This window comes from Ovis aries, chromosome 3 (genome assembly GCF_016772045.2).
Source record: "Ovis aries strain OAR_USU_Benz2616 breed Rambouillet chromosome 3, ARS-UI_Ramb_v3.0, whole genome shotgun sequence".
NCBI classification, from domain to species: Eukaryota; Metazoa; Chordata; class Mammalia; order Artiodactyla; family Bovidae; genus Ovis; species Ovis aries.
Window position 1 is genome coordinate 51,593,850 of NC_056056.1, and position 19,426 is coordinate 51,613,275.

At 44.0% G+C, this 19,426-nt stretch overlaps 2 protein-coding genes and 1 non-coding gene across 6 annotated transcripts in view; 2 read left to right on the top strand and 1 right to left on the bottom strand.

Annotated features, from left to right (window-relative positions):
* CTNNA2 (catenin alpha 2) overlaps nt 1-19,426 on the top strand; it is a 1,404,594-nt gene that overhangs the window by 979,438 nt on the left and 405,730 nt on the right. The gene's annotated exons all lie outside the window — the stretch shown is intronic.
* On the bottom strand, nt 716-3,565 carry LRRTM1 (leucine rich repeat transmembrane neuronal 1). The gene is made up of 2 exons (XM_027966722.3): nt 3,002-3,565; nt 716-2,719 (listed from the first exon to the last, which is right to left on the bottom strand). The coding sequence occupies exon 2, from the start codon at nt 2,658-2,660 to the stop codon at nt 1,095-1,097; it is 1,566 nt and encodes a 521-aa protein (XP_027822523.1). The 5' UTR covers nt 2,661-2,719; nt 3,002-3,565; the 3' UTR covers nt 716-1,094.
* On the top strand, nt 8,050-8,167 carry LOC114114223 (small nucleolar RNA SNORA72). Its single transcript, XR_003589054.1, has one exon. It is a non-coding gene; the product is annotated as a small nucleolar RNA SNORA72 (small nucleolar RNA).

Below are 19,426 nucleotides of genomic sequence, written 5' to 3' on the forward strand. Positions count from 1 at the left end.
GGCTCTTCCCACTGTTCCCCTCAGCAGCTAGAAGTGTGTTTTCCCCATGAGAGCCTCAGCCTGCTGCAGTCTTAGCAATATGCTCCAGGAAGCACAGCCTTCATCACCAAGCGTTTGGATTCTGCTTTATTTCCCTGAGTCAAACCACAAGAGAGCAGGAGCTGAGGGTCTTTCACTTGGAAAAGTATGGAAAAGGGGCACAAATGCTACTAAGTCTGGTGAATCAAAGGCATAGAAGAACAGAGGCATTTGGGGGTGAGGTTTTGAATTGATTTGAAAGATGCTTTGTATTAAGTGCAAAAACGTTTCTTGTTCATAGGAAAAACTGTCTGGCACTGCCTTTTAAAAAGCATTTGCCATGATCCCTGCCTTCAAGGCTGATCAAGGATGCTCAGTCCTCAGTTCGCCTTTCACTTGCTTTAAAGTGGCTAAATTACACTGTGCTCCCCCAAACATAATATAGAGGGTCTGACTTTTTCAGTCCTTAATCATGTGGGGGTACATCCACCTGATAAGCTGTTTGTCCTTCTTAATGTCTCAAAATGAGCCTGGCTACTTTGCTCTTGAATTTCTGGATTTTCCCTCTGGCCACTAGATCACCCCTACACACACACCCATGCACACACCCACCCACACACACATACAGAGGTAGGAAATGGTAACTGTTACTTCTCTTTTAACACAGGTAACAATTCATTTAGGTTACACCAGTCTGTAAAAACTGTAAATGCTATTTTATTTTAAACATTTTAAGTTTACAAAAAAAAAAAAAAAATCAATGATTGGTACCTTTTTACACTCTCAGATTCCTGAATATGGACAGATCTTCAAAGGGAGGAAGGAGTTTTCATATGAAATTTAAGATAGACTGTCCTGAAGGTTGTGGGGTGGGGTTTTGTTGTGTTTGATCTCTTTTTTTTTTTTTTTGTTTTTAAAGACACAATAAAGCTAAAATGTCAAGTCTCTGGGAGTGATCCCCTTACAGTTTCAGTCAAGGAGCGTATCAGAGCACAGACCCCAGCCTGGCACTCGCCGGCCCGCCCCGGTTGTCCAGGCGTATTTGGTAGCGCACGGGTTGAGAGTCTCTAGGGCAATCACACCTCGCATTCTCTCGCGGGCTGCTGGTGGCAGGTACACGAGCCATACTCGTTGATGATGACCAGGGCTCCCTCAATGTGGTTCGGTTTGTAATCAACGTAGTATTCCTGGGCAGACATGGCAGCCATCTGATGCATGGTCTGTTTCTGCTTTTGCTTCCTGCGCTGCGTGACAAAGCACTGTCTGAGCTGCCTGAGGCTGGCTGGGAAACACTTCCAGGAGACATAGAGCACCAAGACCACAATAAGGAAGGAGAAAATGAGGGCCATGGTGCCGGTGACCACCTTGTGGATCTGCACGGCATTCTCGGCGTGTTCGCCGGGGAGAGCCACGGTGACAGGCTCGGGCGTGCTGTCGGGCTGCCCCTCCCTGTCGTCAGCGAGTGTGGTGGCCGGGCCGGCGGGGGACCCCAGGTCGCTGCGGTTGGTGACGGCCGAGAGCAGGTGGCCGCTGGTGGGCTCAGCTCCCTCCTCGCACAGGTGGAACGCGTACACGGCGTCCAGGACGTCCTCGCCCTGCGCGTACTCGGGGCTGGCGCACTGCAAGTTGCCATCGTAGCGCCCCTGGAAGTTGCTGAGCCAGGAGGCCAGGGCGCACACGTTGCGCCCACAGTCCCAGAGGTTCCCGGCCAGGGTGATGCTGGTCAGTGACTTCCAGGAGTTGAGGATCCGGGGCTCGACGTAGGTGAGGCGGTTGGAGTCCAGCTGCAGGGACTGGAGGTGCGGCACGGTCTCGAACACGTGGGGCTCCATGTACTCGATCTCGTTGCCCGACAGGTCCATTTTCTCCAGGTTCCACACCCAGTCCAGAGAGCTGACCACAATGGCCACCTTGTTCCTCCTCAGGCAGAGAGAGTGCAGGGAGATGAGGCGCGGGAAGTGGGCGAAATTCACCTTGACCAAATCGTTGTGCTCCAGGTGCAGCTCGGTGAGCTTGAACAAGCCGGCGAAAGAGTTGCGCGCCAGACTCTTGAGCTGATTGTATCCGATGTCGAGAAACTTGAGGCTGCGGCAGTCCTGGAAGATGCGCACGGGCACGAACTGGATGGCGTTGGCCCGCATGTGCAGCGTGGTGAGCTTCCGCAGCCCGTGGAAGAGGTCGGGCGCCAGCGCCTGCAGCTTGTTGTACGAGAGGTCCACGCTGCGCAGGTTGGGCATGGGCCGGAAGGTGGTGTTGGCCAGCTGGGTGATCTGGTTGGAACTCAGGGTGAGTTCCTTAACTCGGCGCAGTTTCTGAAAGGCGTCCCCCTGCACCGAGCAGATGTGATTGTGATCCAGATAGAGCCACGTGAGCTGCATTAACCCCGTGAACTGGCCGGCGCGCAGCTCCGAGAGGCTGTTGTAGCGCAGGGACAAGCCCAGCAGGCCGGACAGGTTGTGGGGCGCCTCGGTGAGGTTGAGCGCCTCGCAGTACAGCAGCCGCCCCTCGCACCGGCACAGCTGCGGGCACCCGCTGGGGGCGGCGGGCAGCATCTGAAAGCAGGCCCCCAGCAAACACAAGACCACCCCCGAGGGCCTCCTCAGCAGCCAGTGTAGACAGAGACCGAGCAGCAGGAAATCCATTAGCGAGAATCTTTCCAGAGAGGCTGGAGAATGTCCATTGGAAGCGCTCGGTCAGAAATCTACATCATATTTTATTCCGAGGGAGGGGAGCGGGGGAGGGGGGAGAAAAGGGCAACAATCAAATAAATATATTGAAATAAAGCAGGACTCCCCCCCCCCACTCCCCAAAGCCACACGTTCACCTCTAAGCATGCAGAAAGCTGGGCAGCATAGAAAGTTCACAGCCACGGAAAAAGATCAAAGAGATGGTGATTTGGTCCATGTTAGATGCTGCAGCAAAGAAAAGGGAGGAAAAAAAAAAATCTTCGGGAAAGAATTTAATTAAAAAGTGTCTTACCCACCCTTTTCCAGAGAGTGACAACCTCCATTCAGCTGCTCCCTTTGTGTGCAGGCTAATTATATGCAGGGCGAGAGAAGACCCCTCTGTGTTTCCGAGGCAGCCCCGGTCCGCGGCCGGCGGATCTGGCAGGCGCACAATGTCTCACTTTGCTGCTCGGCTCCGGGCTGCAAGGGCGGCCGGCGAGGCGGGGAGGCGACTTCTAGGACCTGCAAGTTTCCCAACTACGTGCGGGGAGCCGGGGTTTCGCCTTCCTGCCGCTGTCCTTTCCCTCTGCAGTTCGGACTGTGACGTTGTGGGGGAAAAAAAAAAAAAAAACCAACACAAAAAAACTCCAAACTCGGGGCTCGCGACTCCCCAGGATTTGACAGTCTGGTTAATGTCCGTCATTGGAAAGGACCCCTGACCGGCGCCACCTTTTCTTCCGCGGAGACCGCCTGCCATTCGAGCCAGGGGCGGCTGCGGAGAGCGGGCTCGCTCATCCTTTGCGGGCGGCGGGGAGGTGCGGGCGGCGGCGCGGGGAGCAGGGAGCGGCGCCCCGGCTCCTTCCCTCCGCCAGGCAATGTGCGGCGCGAGATTGCACCGGCACCTACTGCTCACTGAGTGTCGTAAGCTGCTCACGATTGTGCGTCTTCCCGGAGCACCTCAGACATGGGCAGATTGAAAAGGGGTGGGCAGAAAACCAACATTTTCCCGAACCACTAAAGTAATATATGTTCTTTGATGAAAAGGAAAACACTTTCAGCTTTTTGGTCCATATTTCAAAAAAAAAAAAAAGGAGGGGGATGGAGGTATGGGAAAGCATCATCAACCACTGAGATATTTCCAAGTGGGAGACTGAAATACTCTGTTCTGCTCCCCCTCTCCTTTCCCTTTGAGGAATGTTCCCCCCCTCCCGCTTTAAAGCTGTCTACGTGTAAGAGGTACGTAGGAATTCGTAGAGAAATCAACATTTGGTCCCTTGCTTTAGAAAAGCAACTTGAGAGAAGCTAGAGGAAGGCAATGATTGTGGGGACTTGGCTGAGATTTTTTTTTTTTTTTTTTCCCTTGCGAGGACTGGAGTTCTGCAGTCAGCCAGCGCTTTGGGGTTGTGGATGGGGTTGGGGGGGTGGGGGGAATGCTTTTCAAACTCGGCCGATTTGGGAAGCCATCCCAATCCAAAGGTAGGAGACCCAGAGTGGCTGAAACGTATGTATATCTGTGTACAGAGAGTCTTTCTTGCCCAAGATCCCCCCGGGGCTTCACTAGTCTCCATAGATGTCAGTGAGGTCCCCGGTGGATTAAAGAAAGATTTTACTGCCTGACACGGGAGGGCTGACCCTGACGTGCTGCTCACGGTGATTACAGAACCCTGCAGTACACTCCACTCCAGGGGAATATGCCAGAGAATGAGCGGAGAAGGGGTCGTTTAAACCCACTTCCATACACACCTCTACTTAAGCTTTGACACTGTTACTAAATTGTGCCTTCTGAGTGTGAAGAGATATCCTTGCCTGATTATTTCCATTAACAATCATTTATGGATGGGCTCCTTCAGCTTGTAATGAGCTCTGTCTTGTCTCAGCTTGTTTGGAGAGGGTCTGCATTGCTATGGTCAGGAACCTGTTGGTGATCTTTTTTTTTTTTTTTTTTTAAAGAATGACAGAGAAGCCCTGCCAGAAGTGAGTGGATAAGCTGACCGTCTTGACTTAAGATGCCCAGAATGGTGATAGGGAGAATCAAATGTGAACTCCCATCGCCTCACCTTGCATTTCTATCATGTCTGACTGTTAGGTACTGAAAATAAGTGGGCATCATCTGTAGTTGTACTCACATTTGATAAGAATGAACTGGACTTGCTTTGGACAAGTAACTTGGCTGGGCCTTAACACCCAACCTGAAGACACCAACCAGTGGAATCAAAGTCACCAAAGACTGGTGATACTTTTCAGGAAAAGTCATACGAACAAGGGCATGAATCATTCCATTTTTGTATTCCTCTGAGCTCTGCCCTGGTCATTCATCTCTGAGATGCATCATTTAATTGGAAGGAAAACAAATCTGAATGTCCTAGACATCACATGCTGTCTTAGGAGCTAAAAGAGACATTGGGAAATCAACCCCCTTAATTTTGTACGTAACAAAACCCAAGCAAAGATTCACTGGGTGATTATTCAAGGTCTCACAGCTTCTTCCTGGCACAGATAGTTTTTCTTTTCTCCTCTCCCACATCAAAGTGGTGGTCTTCCCATCCCATTCTTGATGGTTGCCTCTCTGTCACTCTTGCCTCTTTCTCAACTCTGCTGAGCACCTGCGGGTTTTGTCCTGGCACCTTCAAGGTGCTGCAGAACACTTTAACAGACAAACAATTTCACCATCAAGTGTTTTCACCTCTTGCCAAAACAATTATTCCTGACAGCAAGCCGGCTGATTGAGCCATAAACTATAAAGGGTTGGGAGGCTGGGGTGGGCAGGGGTAAACATTGGCCAACCATTCAGCAAGTATTGTTGAGTACAAGCCACCCAATCCCCATGGCTGCTAGGAAGAAAATTCTCCTAATGTAGGCAGCTTGGCAAAGTGATGATAGAGCCTGCCAAATGGGCAAGAAGAGGTCCCACTTTGGATGTCACTTGATTTGTAGAGCTGGTACAGAGAGGCAGAAAAGAGTTGAGTGTTGGCAAGAAGGAAGGAGAATAAAATTAAATTCACTGCATTTATATGTGAGTTTTCTTTTAAGTACGCTACTTAAAACGTAGAAGATGTGTCTCGGCTGTAATTAAAATATATGTATGTACATATATATATATTGCTTTTCACATTATTATCCCCCAAATCATTTCATCTGGATGGTATCTTTAAACCTTTCCCACTTCTAATGTGGCAAGTTTGCATCTTTTCTACGGTTTTAAACCCCTTGGCAGAACCGTATACATTAACAGATTGAAATGAGCTTTATTGAAATTTAGCTATTCTAAGTCATCTGAGTTGCAGAATCCCAATTTATTATGTATTTAAAGCATACCAGCCCTGATTAAATCAATGCAAATTAGGTTAAATAAGAACAACATGAATCAAGTGTTTCAGCAAAGTTGAGTTGAGAAACGACAACTTTTGAGTCACCACAGCAAGTTGATGTGGCTGGTTTTCACCAGTTTTAATTTCATGCATCTTAGGGTCCAACACAATTAAAAAGTAAGAAAATGAAAAAGTTCACCTAAATTCTCTGGTTCCTCTTGTTTGAGCTCTCATCTCTCTGTACCTCTCTTGTAAAAACATCTAACGTGCTAGGTTATAATGTGACAGTTGTGTGTATACATGATCAATCTCTTTTTCTGAGCTAAGCACAGCTTTCTGTTGGTAGATGTCTTCTTGAGCCTTGGATGTTGATGAGAGATACTTTTCACCCTTTAAAACACCCTTGATAACTTCCATGATTGTACGGGGGCAAAGATTAAGCACCCTTCCTGAATGGCCGTAGAGCTGATCATCAAGAAAACCACCTCAAGCCATCAGGCCAACGTGTGATTGGGGAGTGGGGTAAGAAAGGACAAGAATCTTGAAATTGAGGCTTCTGAAAATGGGAAGAAACTCTGAGGTAGGTGAAGTGTGAGTCTGATTGCCAAAACACAATCTGGAACTAAGAGGAGGTGGAAGAGCAAGTTTGATGCAGCTGGGGAGGCCAGAAGTATAGCTTGGAGGAAGGAGATGTAATTAATTCCTCTTCTCCTAAGCCTTATACATTAAACTTTGCATAATAAACTCTCCTGCTTTTTCTTGGTACTTGATGTTGTGATGGGGTGGAGGAGGGTAGTCACACACAGTTTAATGTGTGTGTGTATATATATCAGTTCAGTTCAGTCACTCAGTTGTGTCCGACTCTTTGCGACCCCATGGACTGCAGCACACCCAGCTTCCCTATCTATCACCAACTCCTGGAGCCTACTCAAACTTATGTCCATCACATCAGTGATGCCATCCAACCATTTCAAAACACCCCCTTCTCCCGCCTTCAATCTTCCCCAGCATCAGAGTCTTTTCCAGTGAGTCGGTTGTTTGCATCAGGTGGCCAAAGTATTGGAGTTTCAGCTTCAGCATCAGTCCCTCCAATGAATATTCAGGAGTGAATATGTTATATCTATGAATATGTTGTACCTCTCCCATTTCATCTCAACTGAAGGCCACCTCCAATTTGTTTGAGTCAAAATAATTTGTGAACCAAGAGGTACAAGTAATAAAAGTCTGATATAAGCATGTCTTCTGAAGACTGGCCTTCCATTAGGAGTCCTTGGCAGTGCTCAGGACAAGAGAAATTCAAGTCGTGATTTTAATGTTCTCTCAGTGCTTGCACCAGCCTGGACCTTGATCTTTATGTGATTATCTTTAATTTTCCGTAGCAGTGAGCCATGGCTTTTCTTTAAAAGGAAACATTTAGAGGTAGGGAAAGAGGGTGGGAGTCACAATTTCAAAAGGAGAAAATTAACTCTATTGTTCCTATAGGCAGGCCACATACAACTGGCCTTTTACAACATGCTTTGGAGCCAAAGGGTAAGGACTTAAGGCTTCTCTCAGGAGATCTACTTAAAGGAGCTTATTTTTTTAAAAAAAAGAAGGTCATTTTTCTTATCAAACTTTATCCTCCTCTTAGAACAAGGTAGTAATATGGCTAGCACTAAGGCAGTACTTACTATGCTCAATGCAAGATGTTAAATCGTGGGAGTAAACCAAGGAAATGCAATGACTCAGTGCTTTCCTCCTGGAACTTTAGGTAAGAGGGAGAAGCAGACACTGAGGGACTTTGCTGATAATATTTATTTATTGCCCAGTGCTTGACAGCAGATGTCCCTAGAACACATAAATGAGAAAAGATGACAGGTAAGATGGGGCCAATGCTAAAAAGCTTCACTGAAAAAGTAAAGTTTATGGAGTACAGGCTCAAGACGTAGGCTCGCGGACCTGAGTGGTGGCATCGTGAAAGCATACCTAGGACAGGGAAAGGAAAGCCTTACGTCGTGAAGAGTGGATTAATTCCCTAGTTCTCAGAGGGAAGAAGAAGGACAGAGACAGAGGAAGTGTTGGGAGAGGAAGGAAGTTGGTAAAGGGCTTCCAAACCTTCCCTGTATTAAGACCACGTATTGGTCCCCAGACCTAGTTCTTTAGCTAGGTGTGGTTTTACAAATACAGGTGATAAGTCTGATTTAAATGACGCATCTTAGGTGGGAAATGTCTTTGACTTCAGGTATGTGGTCAACCTTGAGAAATGACAGCATAGCTTGTATAATAACTTTTGAAGGTGACCATCGCTAATTTGATGATTACCAGTTGCCATTAAATGAATTATATATTTTTAAAAAGGGTTTCCAAAGCTATGCTGAAAATTTTAGTTTGCTGTATCCTTCTAGTTTTGAAGAAAATGGCAACCCACTCCAGTACTCTTGCCTAGAAAATTCCATGGATGGAGGAGCCTGGTAGGCTACAGTCTATAGGGTTGCAAAGAGTTGGACACGACTGAGTGACTTCACTTTCACTTTCTAGTCTCTAAGACTGAACACCTTCAAGTTATCTTTGGCTCTTGTAACAAACATGTGGATTAGTTCCTGAGGCCTGTTCTGCTATCCCAGGCCCCACTCTGCAAGCTCCCTCTGATCATGCCATATCATACCTAACTGCTGTATATACTCTCTTCATCTTTGCTTACCTTCATCCTTGCCATCCTTCAAGGCTGATGTTAAATTTCCTCTATGTCTTCTTTATTGATTCCCATGTAAAGTGATCTCTCATTCTTCTGAACTCTGTTAACAGCTTACCTTTATCAATTCTGCTGCTGATGCAGTTCACTTTATGTGAATGTGGCAGTCATTTCTAATTATAGTAGTTTAGAACTGAATGCGACATTAAACATCTTGGAGCTTAGGAATAATAAGACTTCTGCTTTCCCATTCTCTCTGAGTATGATCCTACACAGGTCACTCCATTATCAGTCAAATAGGACCAAGGATGGCTATCTTAAAGGATTCTTGGGGAAAATTCAATGAGATCATGTATATTAGAGTTTTGCAACTCAAAATTATAAGCCTAGAACTAGCAGCCTTACAGCATGTTAGAAAGGCAGAAGCTTAGGTTTCTTTCTAGATACATTGAATCAAATCTGCATTTTACCATTAACTCCAAGTTAAAATTAAATTTTGAAAAGCATTCTATTAGAGCATTCTATTAGAAGTATTCACATTCTAACCTGAAAAAGTAACCCAGATATCATTAATGTCTAGTTTTATAACTGAGGAATTGAAGGATCAGAAATGTTAAGCGATTGCCCAAGATTGGTTGTAGAATTCAGATAAAAACCTTGCATTTTCTGAATCTTGTTCTCTGTTCTATTCAATTCCAAACACAGAATTCAAAATCTGTGTATACCTCAGTACTTAGCACTTAGTAGGGCTCTTAATAAAGGTTGGTTGCTTCCCAGATGGAACCGTGGTAAAGAATTTGCCTGCCAATGCAAGAGATGCAGGTTTGATCCCTGGGTTGGGAAGATCCTTTGGAGTAGGAAATGGCAACCTACTCTAGTCTTCTTGCTTGCAAAATTCCATAGACAGAGGAGACTAGTGGGCTATAGTCCATGGGGTTGCAAAGAGTCAGATAAGACTGAGCACACACACACACACACACACACACACACACACACACGTGTGGCAGTAAGTATCAGTTCAGTTAAGTTCAGTCACTCAGTCGTGTCTGACTCTTTGTGACCCCATGAATCGCAGCACGCCAGGCCTCCCTGTCCATCACCAACTCCGGGAGTTCACTCAAACTCATGTCCATCGAGTCAGTGATGCCATCCAGCCATCTCATCCTCTGTTGTCCCCTTCTCCTCCTTCCCTCAATCCCTCCCAGCATCACGGTCTTTTCCAATAAGTCAACTCTTCGCATGAGGTGGCCAGAGTATTGGAGTTTCAGCTTCAACATCAGTCCTTCCAATGAACATCCAGGACTGATTTCCTTTAGAATGGACTGGTTGGATTTCCTTGCAGTCCAAGGGACTCTCAAGGGTCTTCTCCAACACCAAGTTCAAAAGCATCAATTCTTTGGCGCTCAGCTTTCTTTACAGTCCAACTCTCATGTCCATACATGACCACTGGAAAAACCATAGCCTTGACTAGATGGACCTTTGCTGGCAAAGTTATATCTCTGCCTTTCAATATACTATCTAGGTTGGTCATAACTTTCCTTCCAAGGAATAAGCATCTTTTAATTTCATGGCTGCAGTCACCATCTGCAGTGATTTTGGGGTGCAAAAAAATAAAGTCAGACACTGTTTCCCCATCTATTTGTCATGAAGTGATGGGACCAGATGCCATGGTCTTAGTTTTCTGAATGTTGAGCTTTAAGCCAACTTTTCACTCTCCTTTTCACTTTCATCAAGAGGCTTTTAGTTCCTCTTCACTTTCTGCCATAAGGATGGTGTCATCTGCATATCTAAAGTTATTGATATTTCTCCGGGCAGTCTTGATTCCAGCTTGTGCTTCTTCCAGCCCAGCATTTCTCATGATGTACTCTGCATAGAAGTTAAATAAGCACGGTGACAATATACAGCCTTGATGTACTCCTTTTCCCATTTGGAACCAGTCTGTTGTTCCATGTCCAGTTCTAACTGTTGCTTCCTGACCTGCATATTGGTTTCTCCAGAGGCAGGTCAGGTGGTCTGATATTCCCATCTCTTTCAGAATTTTCCACAGTTTATTGTGATCCACACAGTCAAAGGCTTTGGCATAGTCAAGTCAAAAAAGAAATAGATGTTTTTCTGGAACTTTCTTGTTTTTTCCATGATCCAGCGGATGTTGGCAATTTGATCTCTGGTTCCTCTGCCTTTTCTAAAACCAGCTTGAACACGTGGAAGTTCACAGTTCACGTACTGCTGAAGCCTGGCTTGGAGAATTTTGAGCATTACTTTACTAGTGTTTGAGATGAGTGCAATTGTGTGGTAATTTGAGCATTCTTTGGAATTGCCTTTCTTTGGGATTGGAATGAAAACTGACCTTTTCTAGTCCTGTGGCCACTGCTGAGTTTTGCAAATTTGCTTGCATGTTGAGTGCAGCACTTTCACAGCATCATCTTTCAGGATTTGAAATAGCTCAACTGGGATTCCATCACCTCCACTAGCTTTGTTTGTAGTGATGTTTTCTAAGGCCCATTTGACTTCACATTCCAAGATGTCTGGCTCTAAGTGACTGATCACAGCATCGTGATTATCTTGGTCATGAAGCTCTTTTTTGTACAGTTCTTCTGTGTATTCTTGCCACCTCTTCTTAATATCTTCTGCTTCTGTTAGGTCCATGCCATTTCTGTCTTTTATCAAGCCCATCTTTGCATGAAATGTTCCCTTGGTATCTATAATTTTCTTGAAGAGATCTCTAGTCTTTTTCCATTCTGTTGTTTTTCTCTATTTCTTTGCATTGATTGCTGAGGAAGGCTTTCTTATCTCTCCTTGCTATTCTTTGGAACTCTGCATTCAGATGCTTATATCTTTCCTTTCCCCTTTGCTTTTCACTTCTCTTCTTTTCACAGCAATTTGTAGAGCCCTTGTATGTGTTTTATGCAATCCCTGGCCTATATTACACCTGTTTTCTTATCACTGTCAGTCTGTATGTATTTCTCTTAGATGTTTAAGTTTGACTTTTTTATTATAAAAAAATGAAGAAAAGGAAAAAAGACTAGGAAAAAAAATTAAAATGAAGATTATCACCTAAAATTTAACCACCTGGAGATAAACTGTTAATTGTTGAGGGCATATTCTTCTAGAATTGGTCTATTTTATATGTATTTATATTTTCTAAAAATACAATAACATTATGCCAATACATACTACTTTGTAACTGATTTTTTCATTGTTGACATTTTCCCATAGCCAGAGTACCAATTGATAGGATCATCTTCAATAACTGCAAACCATTCTAATAAATTTATCCATCTCTTCTTTCTTACCAGTTAGGCGGCATCTGGTTTTTAGCCATTATAAATTTACTGGGATAACATCCTTATATATACACTACAATAGACTGATGATTTCAGTTCAGATCAGTTCAGTCGCTCAGTCATGTCTGACTCTTTCAACCCCATGAATTGCAGCACGCCAGGCCTCCCTGTCCATCACCAACTCCCGGAGTTCACTCAGACTCACATCCATCGAGTCAGTGATGCCATCCAGCCATCTTATCCTCTGTCGTCCCCTTCTCCCCTTGCCTCCAATCCCTCCCAGCATCAGGGTCTTTTCCAATGAGACAACTGAAGCGACTTAGCAGCAGCAGCAGCAGCAGCAACTCTTCGCATGAGGTGGCCAAAGTATTGGAGTTTCAGTTTCAGCAGAGGAGGCCTTACAAATAGCTGTGAAAAGAAGAGAAGCAAAATGCAAAGGAGAAAAGGAAAGATAAAAGCATCTGAATGCAGAGTTCCAAAGAATAGCAAGGAGAGATAAGAAAGCCTTCCTCAGCAATCAATGCAAAGAAATAAAGGAAAACCACAGAATGGGAAAGACTAGAGATCTCTTCAAGAAAATTAGAGATACCAAGAGAACATTTCATGCAAAAATGGGCTCAATAAAGGATAGAAATGGTATGGACCTAACAGAAGCAGAAAATATTAAGAAAAGGTGGCAAAAATACACAGAAGAACTGTACAAAAAAGAGCTTCACGACCCAGATAATCGCAATGGTGTGATCACTCACCTAGAGAGAGAGACATCCTGGAATGTGAAGTCAAGTGGGCCTTAGAAAGCATCACTACAAACAGAGCTAGTGGAGGTGATGGAATTCCAGTTGAGCTATTTCAAATCCTGAAAGATGATGCTGTGAAAGTGCTACACCCAATATGCCAGCATATTTGGAAAACTCAGCAGTGGCCACGGGACTGGAAAAGGTCAGTTTTCATTCCAATCCTAAAGAAAAGCAATGCCAAAGAATGCTCAAACTACTGTACAATTGCACTCATCTCACACGCTAGTAAAGACTGATGGTTTATATCCCCTGAAATTCATGTATTGAAACCTAATCCCCAGTGTCGTGTTATATGGAGGTGGGGCCTGCCAGGGGTTATTAAATCACAAGAGTAAAGCCCTCAGGACTGGGTTCAGAGGATGTGGACTTCAAAAAAAAGCTTTCAATTCCTAAGGCCAGATTGTCCTCTTGAAAGGACATATTTCAATCTCAGTATCTCTTAATATCTCTTTTGCTGCTTTATTGTTTTCCTCTATATACTCCACACACACACACACACACACACACACACACACACACACACACACACACTCCACCACAAATAGAAGCCTTTTCATTTCCCTTTCCTTTATCTGGCTGGGGTGCCCACTAAGATCCTTGTTGGAATCTGTTCTTGGTTACTTGGAACCATCCTTTCTTCCTATTCCCATTTCTCCCTCCTTTATGCAGAGGCAGAGGGAGCCTTGGGTTTGGGGGTCTTCAGTGTTCCTTCTGGGAGCTTCCAAGGGTTTCATTCCCACATCCTTTTAAGTGACTAGGCAGCCAGATTATTTCCACAGAAGTGTTCATGTCTGAAAACAGTTTAATGCACTGCTACTTACAATGCTCTGTGGAAGCTAAAATGTTTAAATACATTTGTGAAATGAACTAGACTCTGCACTGTTGTTTGTGATTCACAAACATCATCTCAATCATGCAAAATCTTGTTTTTCATGGCTTCACCCACTTATTTGGGACATCCTATAACATCAAATCTGGGCTTCCCTGGTAGCTCAGCTGGTAAAGAATCCGCCTGCAATGCAGGAGACCCCCGGTTCAATTCCTGGGTTGGGAAGATCCCCTGGAGAAGGGATAGGATACCCTCTCTAGTATTCTTGGGCTTCCCTGGTGGCTCAGGTGATAAAGAATCTGCCTGCAATATGAGAGACCTGGGTTTGATCCCTGGGTTGAGAACATCCCCTGGAGGAGGGCATGGCAACCCACTCCAGTATTCTTGCCTGGAGAATCCCCATGGACAGAGCAGCCTGGCAGGCTACAGTCCATGGGGTCGCAAAGAGTTGGACACGACTGAGAAAATAAGCAGAGCACATAACGTCAAACCAATGTGCCAGAGCAGGTTCAGAAACATTTATTTAATTGTAAACTGGCAGGTGTATTTGACATTACCTTGGCACTCACCATACCAAGAAGTGATTCTAAAAGTTTGGATTTCAAATGCTGTAACAAGATGCTGGTATAAAAATCTCTTTTCTCTCAAGGCCCCAAGGATTTCTCTCTCCAAGGCCCCAAGGATTTATGGGGATAACTGGACAACTATAGTTCTTCTGCTTGATATTAACAAGTCTCGCCTCCTCGCCTCACCACAAATAATGGAACCAATTTAATTCAGTAGTAAATTCTGTCTGTGATACATCTTAACATTTAATTATCTTGTTTTATAGAATTTTCCAGATGTTGCTAATTTTGTCCTTGCAGCTTTTAGAACCCTCTAATATCTACCCTTGTAGGTGTGGAAGACTATCAGTTATGAGAAGCCATATATAAAGAGCACAGGATTTCCACATTGCACTGATAAATGTGCCCCCGTTCCTCTTCGTGCAATCTGGCACAGTACTGGCTTTTTAGAGATTCTTGCTGAAGTGTGTTTATTAACTGGCTTGAATTCTTGCTTAATCAATAGCCTGGGGAATCTGAGTTAAATATAAAAAAACTTTATATTGCATTGATATATAGGCAGACATTGTTAACACAGGAAGGTCCAAGCTTTTGAAGTCACACAGATTAATGCCATTTATATGTGGCTGCATTTCATACATCTAGTTCATGCAGGAAATCCCTCACCAGCCATAAGCAGTGAGCCTTCTGTGGTAAATTAGCCAGTTGAATGCATTTATGTCTTTATTCAGCCATCTCCCATTTTCTGGAACCACTTCTTAATCTTTCAAGGCACCTTGAGAATGCCTTTTTAATAATTCAGTATCAATGCTGCTGCTGTTCTTATTTGTTTTTGTTAGTTTAAGTCAAATGGAAGTTTAGCTGTTGAGATAAAGTTAGATAAAATGTGGTCCCTGCCTTGGGTATTCTTGAATCTGGGGTGGAGGTGATGGTAACAAAGCAATGTGATTCATGCTATGGCAGAGGGGCTGGGAGAAAAGGAGGAGGGTTGACCAGAGGGAAGGAAAGCTACTCCAGCCAGTTGGCAAAGTCTGTGAAAATGCTATAGGTGCTTCTGATATGTTTACAGTGTCTAGAGCACAGGATGACAGGGAGGGTAGTGGGGAGAGATGAGACTGGAGTGTTAGAGACAGATTGAGACTTTCCATCAGGATTATGATTTCTAAAATATGGGTCCAAGGAACAAAATCCTGATGATTGTCTTGAACATGAAGAGCAGGAAAAAGGATACTGAAATCAGGGAGAGGAGTTGGGAGGCTCCCATATCTGCCCCACTGAGATATCGTGTAAGACTGACTTTATTACATGAGAGATGGACAGGACAGGACAAGCACAAACATGGTTTTGTAGTAGAATCCGCAATCCTTTCCATGGTGATTTCTCCAAGAAACAATTAAAGATGACTTCAAATGAATGGATTGATTAAGGATAGATGGAAGATAAGGAAAAGTAAGATGTGAAAGAAAACTCCAATGTTTAGAGTTAAGAGTAAGTAGTTAAAGGGAATTCCAGTGGTGGTCCAGTGATTAGGACTCTGAATTCTCACTGTCCAGGGCTTGGGTTCAATCCCTGGTTGGGGAACTAAGATCCTGCAGGCTGCAAGGCATGACTCAATAAATAAATAGGTAAATAAATAAGAGTAAGCAGTTAAAGATGTGAACAGAGGTTACATCTGGACATAAGGATCCAGGGAATCCCTGAAACATGCTTGATAGTTACCATGGTGGCAGTAGACGCAAGTCCTCAGTGAGAAAGACTAGACTGCAGCTGAGGCACAGCTTCCTCTATGGCTCAGGGAGTAAAGAATTCACCTGCAATCCAACAGACACAGAAGATGCAGGTTCGATCCCTGGGTCCAGAAGATCCCCTGGAGGAGGAAAATGGCATCCCACTCCAGTATTCTTCCCTGAAAAATCCCATGGACAGAGGAACCTGGCAGGCTATAGCCCAAAGCGTTGCAAAGAGTCAGACACGACTGAGTGGGTACACACACATAATGCACAATCAGAAGTCTTTGCAGACTGGTGAGGTAATGTGGATTGGGAGTATATGGTCTGTGCTATCTGCAAGTGCACAGTTTGATTAAAGGCTTTCAAATTCTAATTTTTAAGAATTCCATTTTACAAACAGGTGATATTGTAGACCTTATTCAGCTTATGCAATACTAGTTTGGACAGCTTCTTTTAAAGTGATGATTCTCAACATGGAAGAATAGGAGGGATCAGAAGAGTTGGAGAGCACTTCAATAGGAGGAGCAAAGTAAGGAACACTGCCCAAGTCCACAGTGGATGACTTCTAATAGTAGGCATGGCCCTGAGGCTGTGAGGAATAAGTAACTCACTTGACTGTGAAAAAGAAAAAGGTGGAGGAGTTTGACAGGTTTTGAGAAGAGCCCAGATGGTCAAGGACCACCAATATTGGGAGAGGCTACCCAACAATGCGTAAAGCTGCAAAGTGACTTTTTTAGTGTAACATCATGTTAGTTGCCCCATCATGTGCTGCAGTCCACCAGGCTCCTCTCTCGGTGAAATTCTCCAGACAAGAATGCTGGAGAGGGTTGCCATTCCTTTCTCCAGGGGATCTTCCCAATCCAGGGATCGAACCCGGGTCTCCTGAATTGCAGGCAGATTCTTTGCCATCTGAGTCATCAAGGAAGTGCAAAACCAGTGCTGTCTGTCTATGAACTCTGGGTCAAGGACTAGCTGACTTTGAGTCCTTTGTCCAAGAGGGTTTGCCATTGGCAACTCATATCAGCCTAAGATCATTTCTCTGTAAATGGACCTTGCATTACCTTCTCAAACATGAAATAAGGTGATGGCTAGAGAGCAGCAGCAGAGATCAAGCCCTTCAGAATGTAATTCTGTATTTGTGTTTTAGCAGAAGAATCTGAGACACTGAATAGCTTACTACAAGGAACTTTAAAAATTTTTGACTCTAGTCTGAGAAGTATTCTGCCATTTACAAGCTGCATGACTTGAGCAAGTAACTAGTTTCCAAACAGAAAGATTCAACATAGTAAAATAAAAGATATAAATAATAGATATAATTAAAATAAAAATATAATAATAGAAATAATTCAAATTCTATTGCAGTAACTACTTATATTCATTTCTATTATGTGAGAACAAAATTATAAAAGAAGGAAGACAGGAAGGAAAAAGAGTCATAAGCAGAAATAGTGTCTGCAACTCTAAATTAAACTCTTATCACTCCTTAAATCAGGTCAGTTCAGTTCAGTCGCTCAGTCATGTCCAGCTCTTTGTGACCCCACGAACTGCAGCATGCCAGGCCTTGCTGTCCATCACCAACTCAAGGAGCCTACCCAAACTCATGTCTGTTGAGTCGGTGATGCCATCCAACCATCTCATCCTCTGTTGTCCCCTTCTCTTCCTGCCCTCAGTCTTTCCCAGCATCAGGGTCTCTTCAAATGAATCAGCTCTTCTCATCAGGTAGCCAAAGTATTGGAGTTTCAGCTTCAACATCAGACCTTCCAATGAACACCCAGGACTGATCTCATTTAGGATGGACTGGTTGGATCTCCTTGCAGTCCAAGGGACTCTCAAGAGTCTTCTTAGACTTTTGAACACCACAGTTCAAAAGCATCAATTCTGCACTCAGCTTTCCTTATATTCCAACTCTCACCTTGACGCATGACTACTGGAAAAACCGTAGCCTTGACTAGATGGACCTTTGTTGGCAAAGTAATGTCTCTGCTTTTTCATATGCTGTCTAGGTTGCTCATAACTTTCTTCCAAGGAGTGTCTTTTAATTTCATGGCTGCAATCACCATCTGCAGTGATTTTGGAGCCCAAAAAGATAAACTCTGACACTGTTTCCACTGTTTCCCCATCTATTTGCCATGAAGTGATGGGACCGGATGCCATGATCTTAGTTTTCTGAATGTTGAGCTTTAAGCCAACTTTTTCCCTCTCCTCTTTTTCTTTCATCAAGAGGTTCTTTAGTTCTTCTTCACTTTCTGCCATAAGGGTGGTGTCATCTGCATATCTGAAGTTATTGATGTTTCTCCCAGCAATGTTGATTCCAGCTTGTGCTTCATTGAACCCAGCGTTTCTCATGATGTACTCTGCATATAAGTTAAATAAGCACAGTGACAATATACAGCCTTGACGTACTCCTTTTCCTATTTGGAACCAGTCTGTTGTTCCATGTCCAGTTCTAACTGTTGCTTCCTGGCATGCATATAGGTTTCTCAAGGGGCAGGTCAGGTCATCTGGTATTCCCATCTCTTGAAGAATTTTCCACAGTTTATTGTGATCCACACCATCAAAGGGTTTGGCATAGTCAATAAAGCAGAAATAGATGATTTTTCTGCAACTTTCTTGCTTCTTCAGTGATCCAGCAGATGTTGGCAATTTGATCTCCGGTTCTTCTGCCTTTTATAAAACCAGCTGGAACACCTGGAAGTTCACAGTTCACATATTGCTGAACCCTGGATTGGAGAATTTTGAGCATTACTTTACTAGCATGTGAGATGAGTGCAATTGTATGGTAGTTTGAGCATTCTTTGGCATTGCCTTTCTTTGGGATTGGGATGAAAACTGACCTTTTCTAGTCCTGTGGTCACTGCTGAATTTTGCAAATTTGCTGGCATATTGAGTGCAGCCCTTTCACAGCATCATCTTTTAGGATTTTCAATAGCTCAACTGGGATTCCATCACCTCCACTAGCTTTGTTTGTAGTGATGCTTCCTAAGGGCCACTTGACTTCACATTCCAGGATGTCTGACTCTAGGTGAGTGGTCACACCATCATGATTATCTGGGTCATGAAGATCTTATTTGTACAGTTCTTCTGTGTATTCTTGCCATGTCTTCTTAATATTTTCTGCTTCTGTTAGGTCCATACCATTTCTGTCCTTTATTGAGCCCATCTTTGTTCCCTTGGTATCTCTAATTTTGTTGAAGAGATCTCTAATCTTTCCCATTCTATTGTTTTCCTCTATTTCTTTGCACTGATCACTGAGGAAGGCTTTTTTTTTTAAATCTCTCCTTGCTATTCTTTGTAACTCTGCATTCAAATAGGTATATTTTTCCTTTTCTCCTTTGCTTTTCACTTCTCTTCTTTTCACAGCTATTTATAAGGCCTCCTCAGGCAACCATTTTGCTTTTTTGCATTTCTTTTTCTTGAGGATGATCTTGATCCCCTGTCTCCTGTATAATGCCATGAACCTCTCTCCATAGTTCATCAGGTACTCTATCGGACTTAGTCCCTTAAATCTATTTCTCACTTCCACTGTATAATCATAAGGGATTTGATTTAGGTCATAT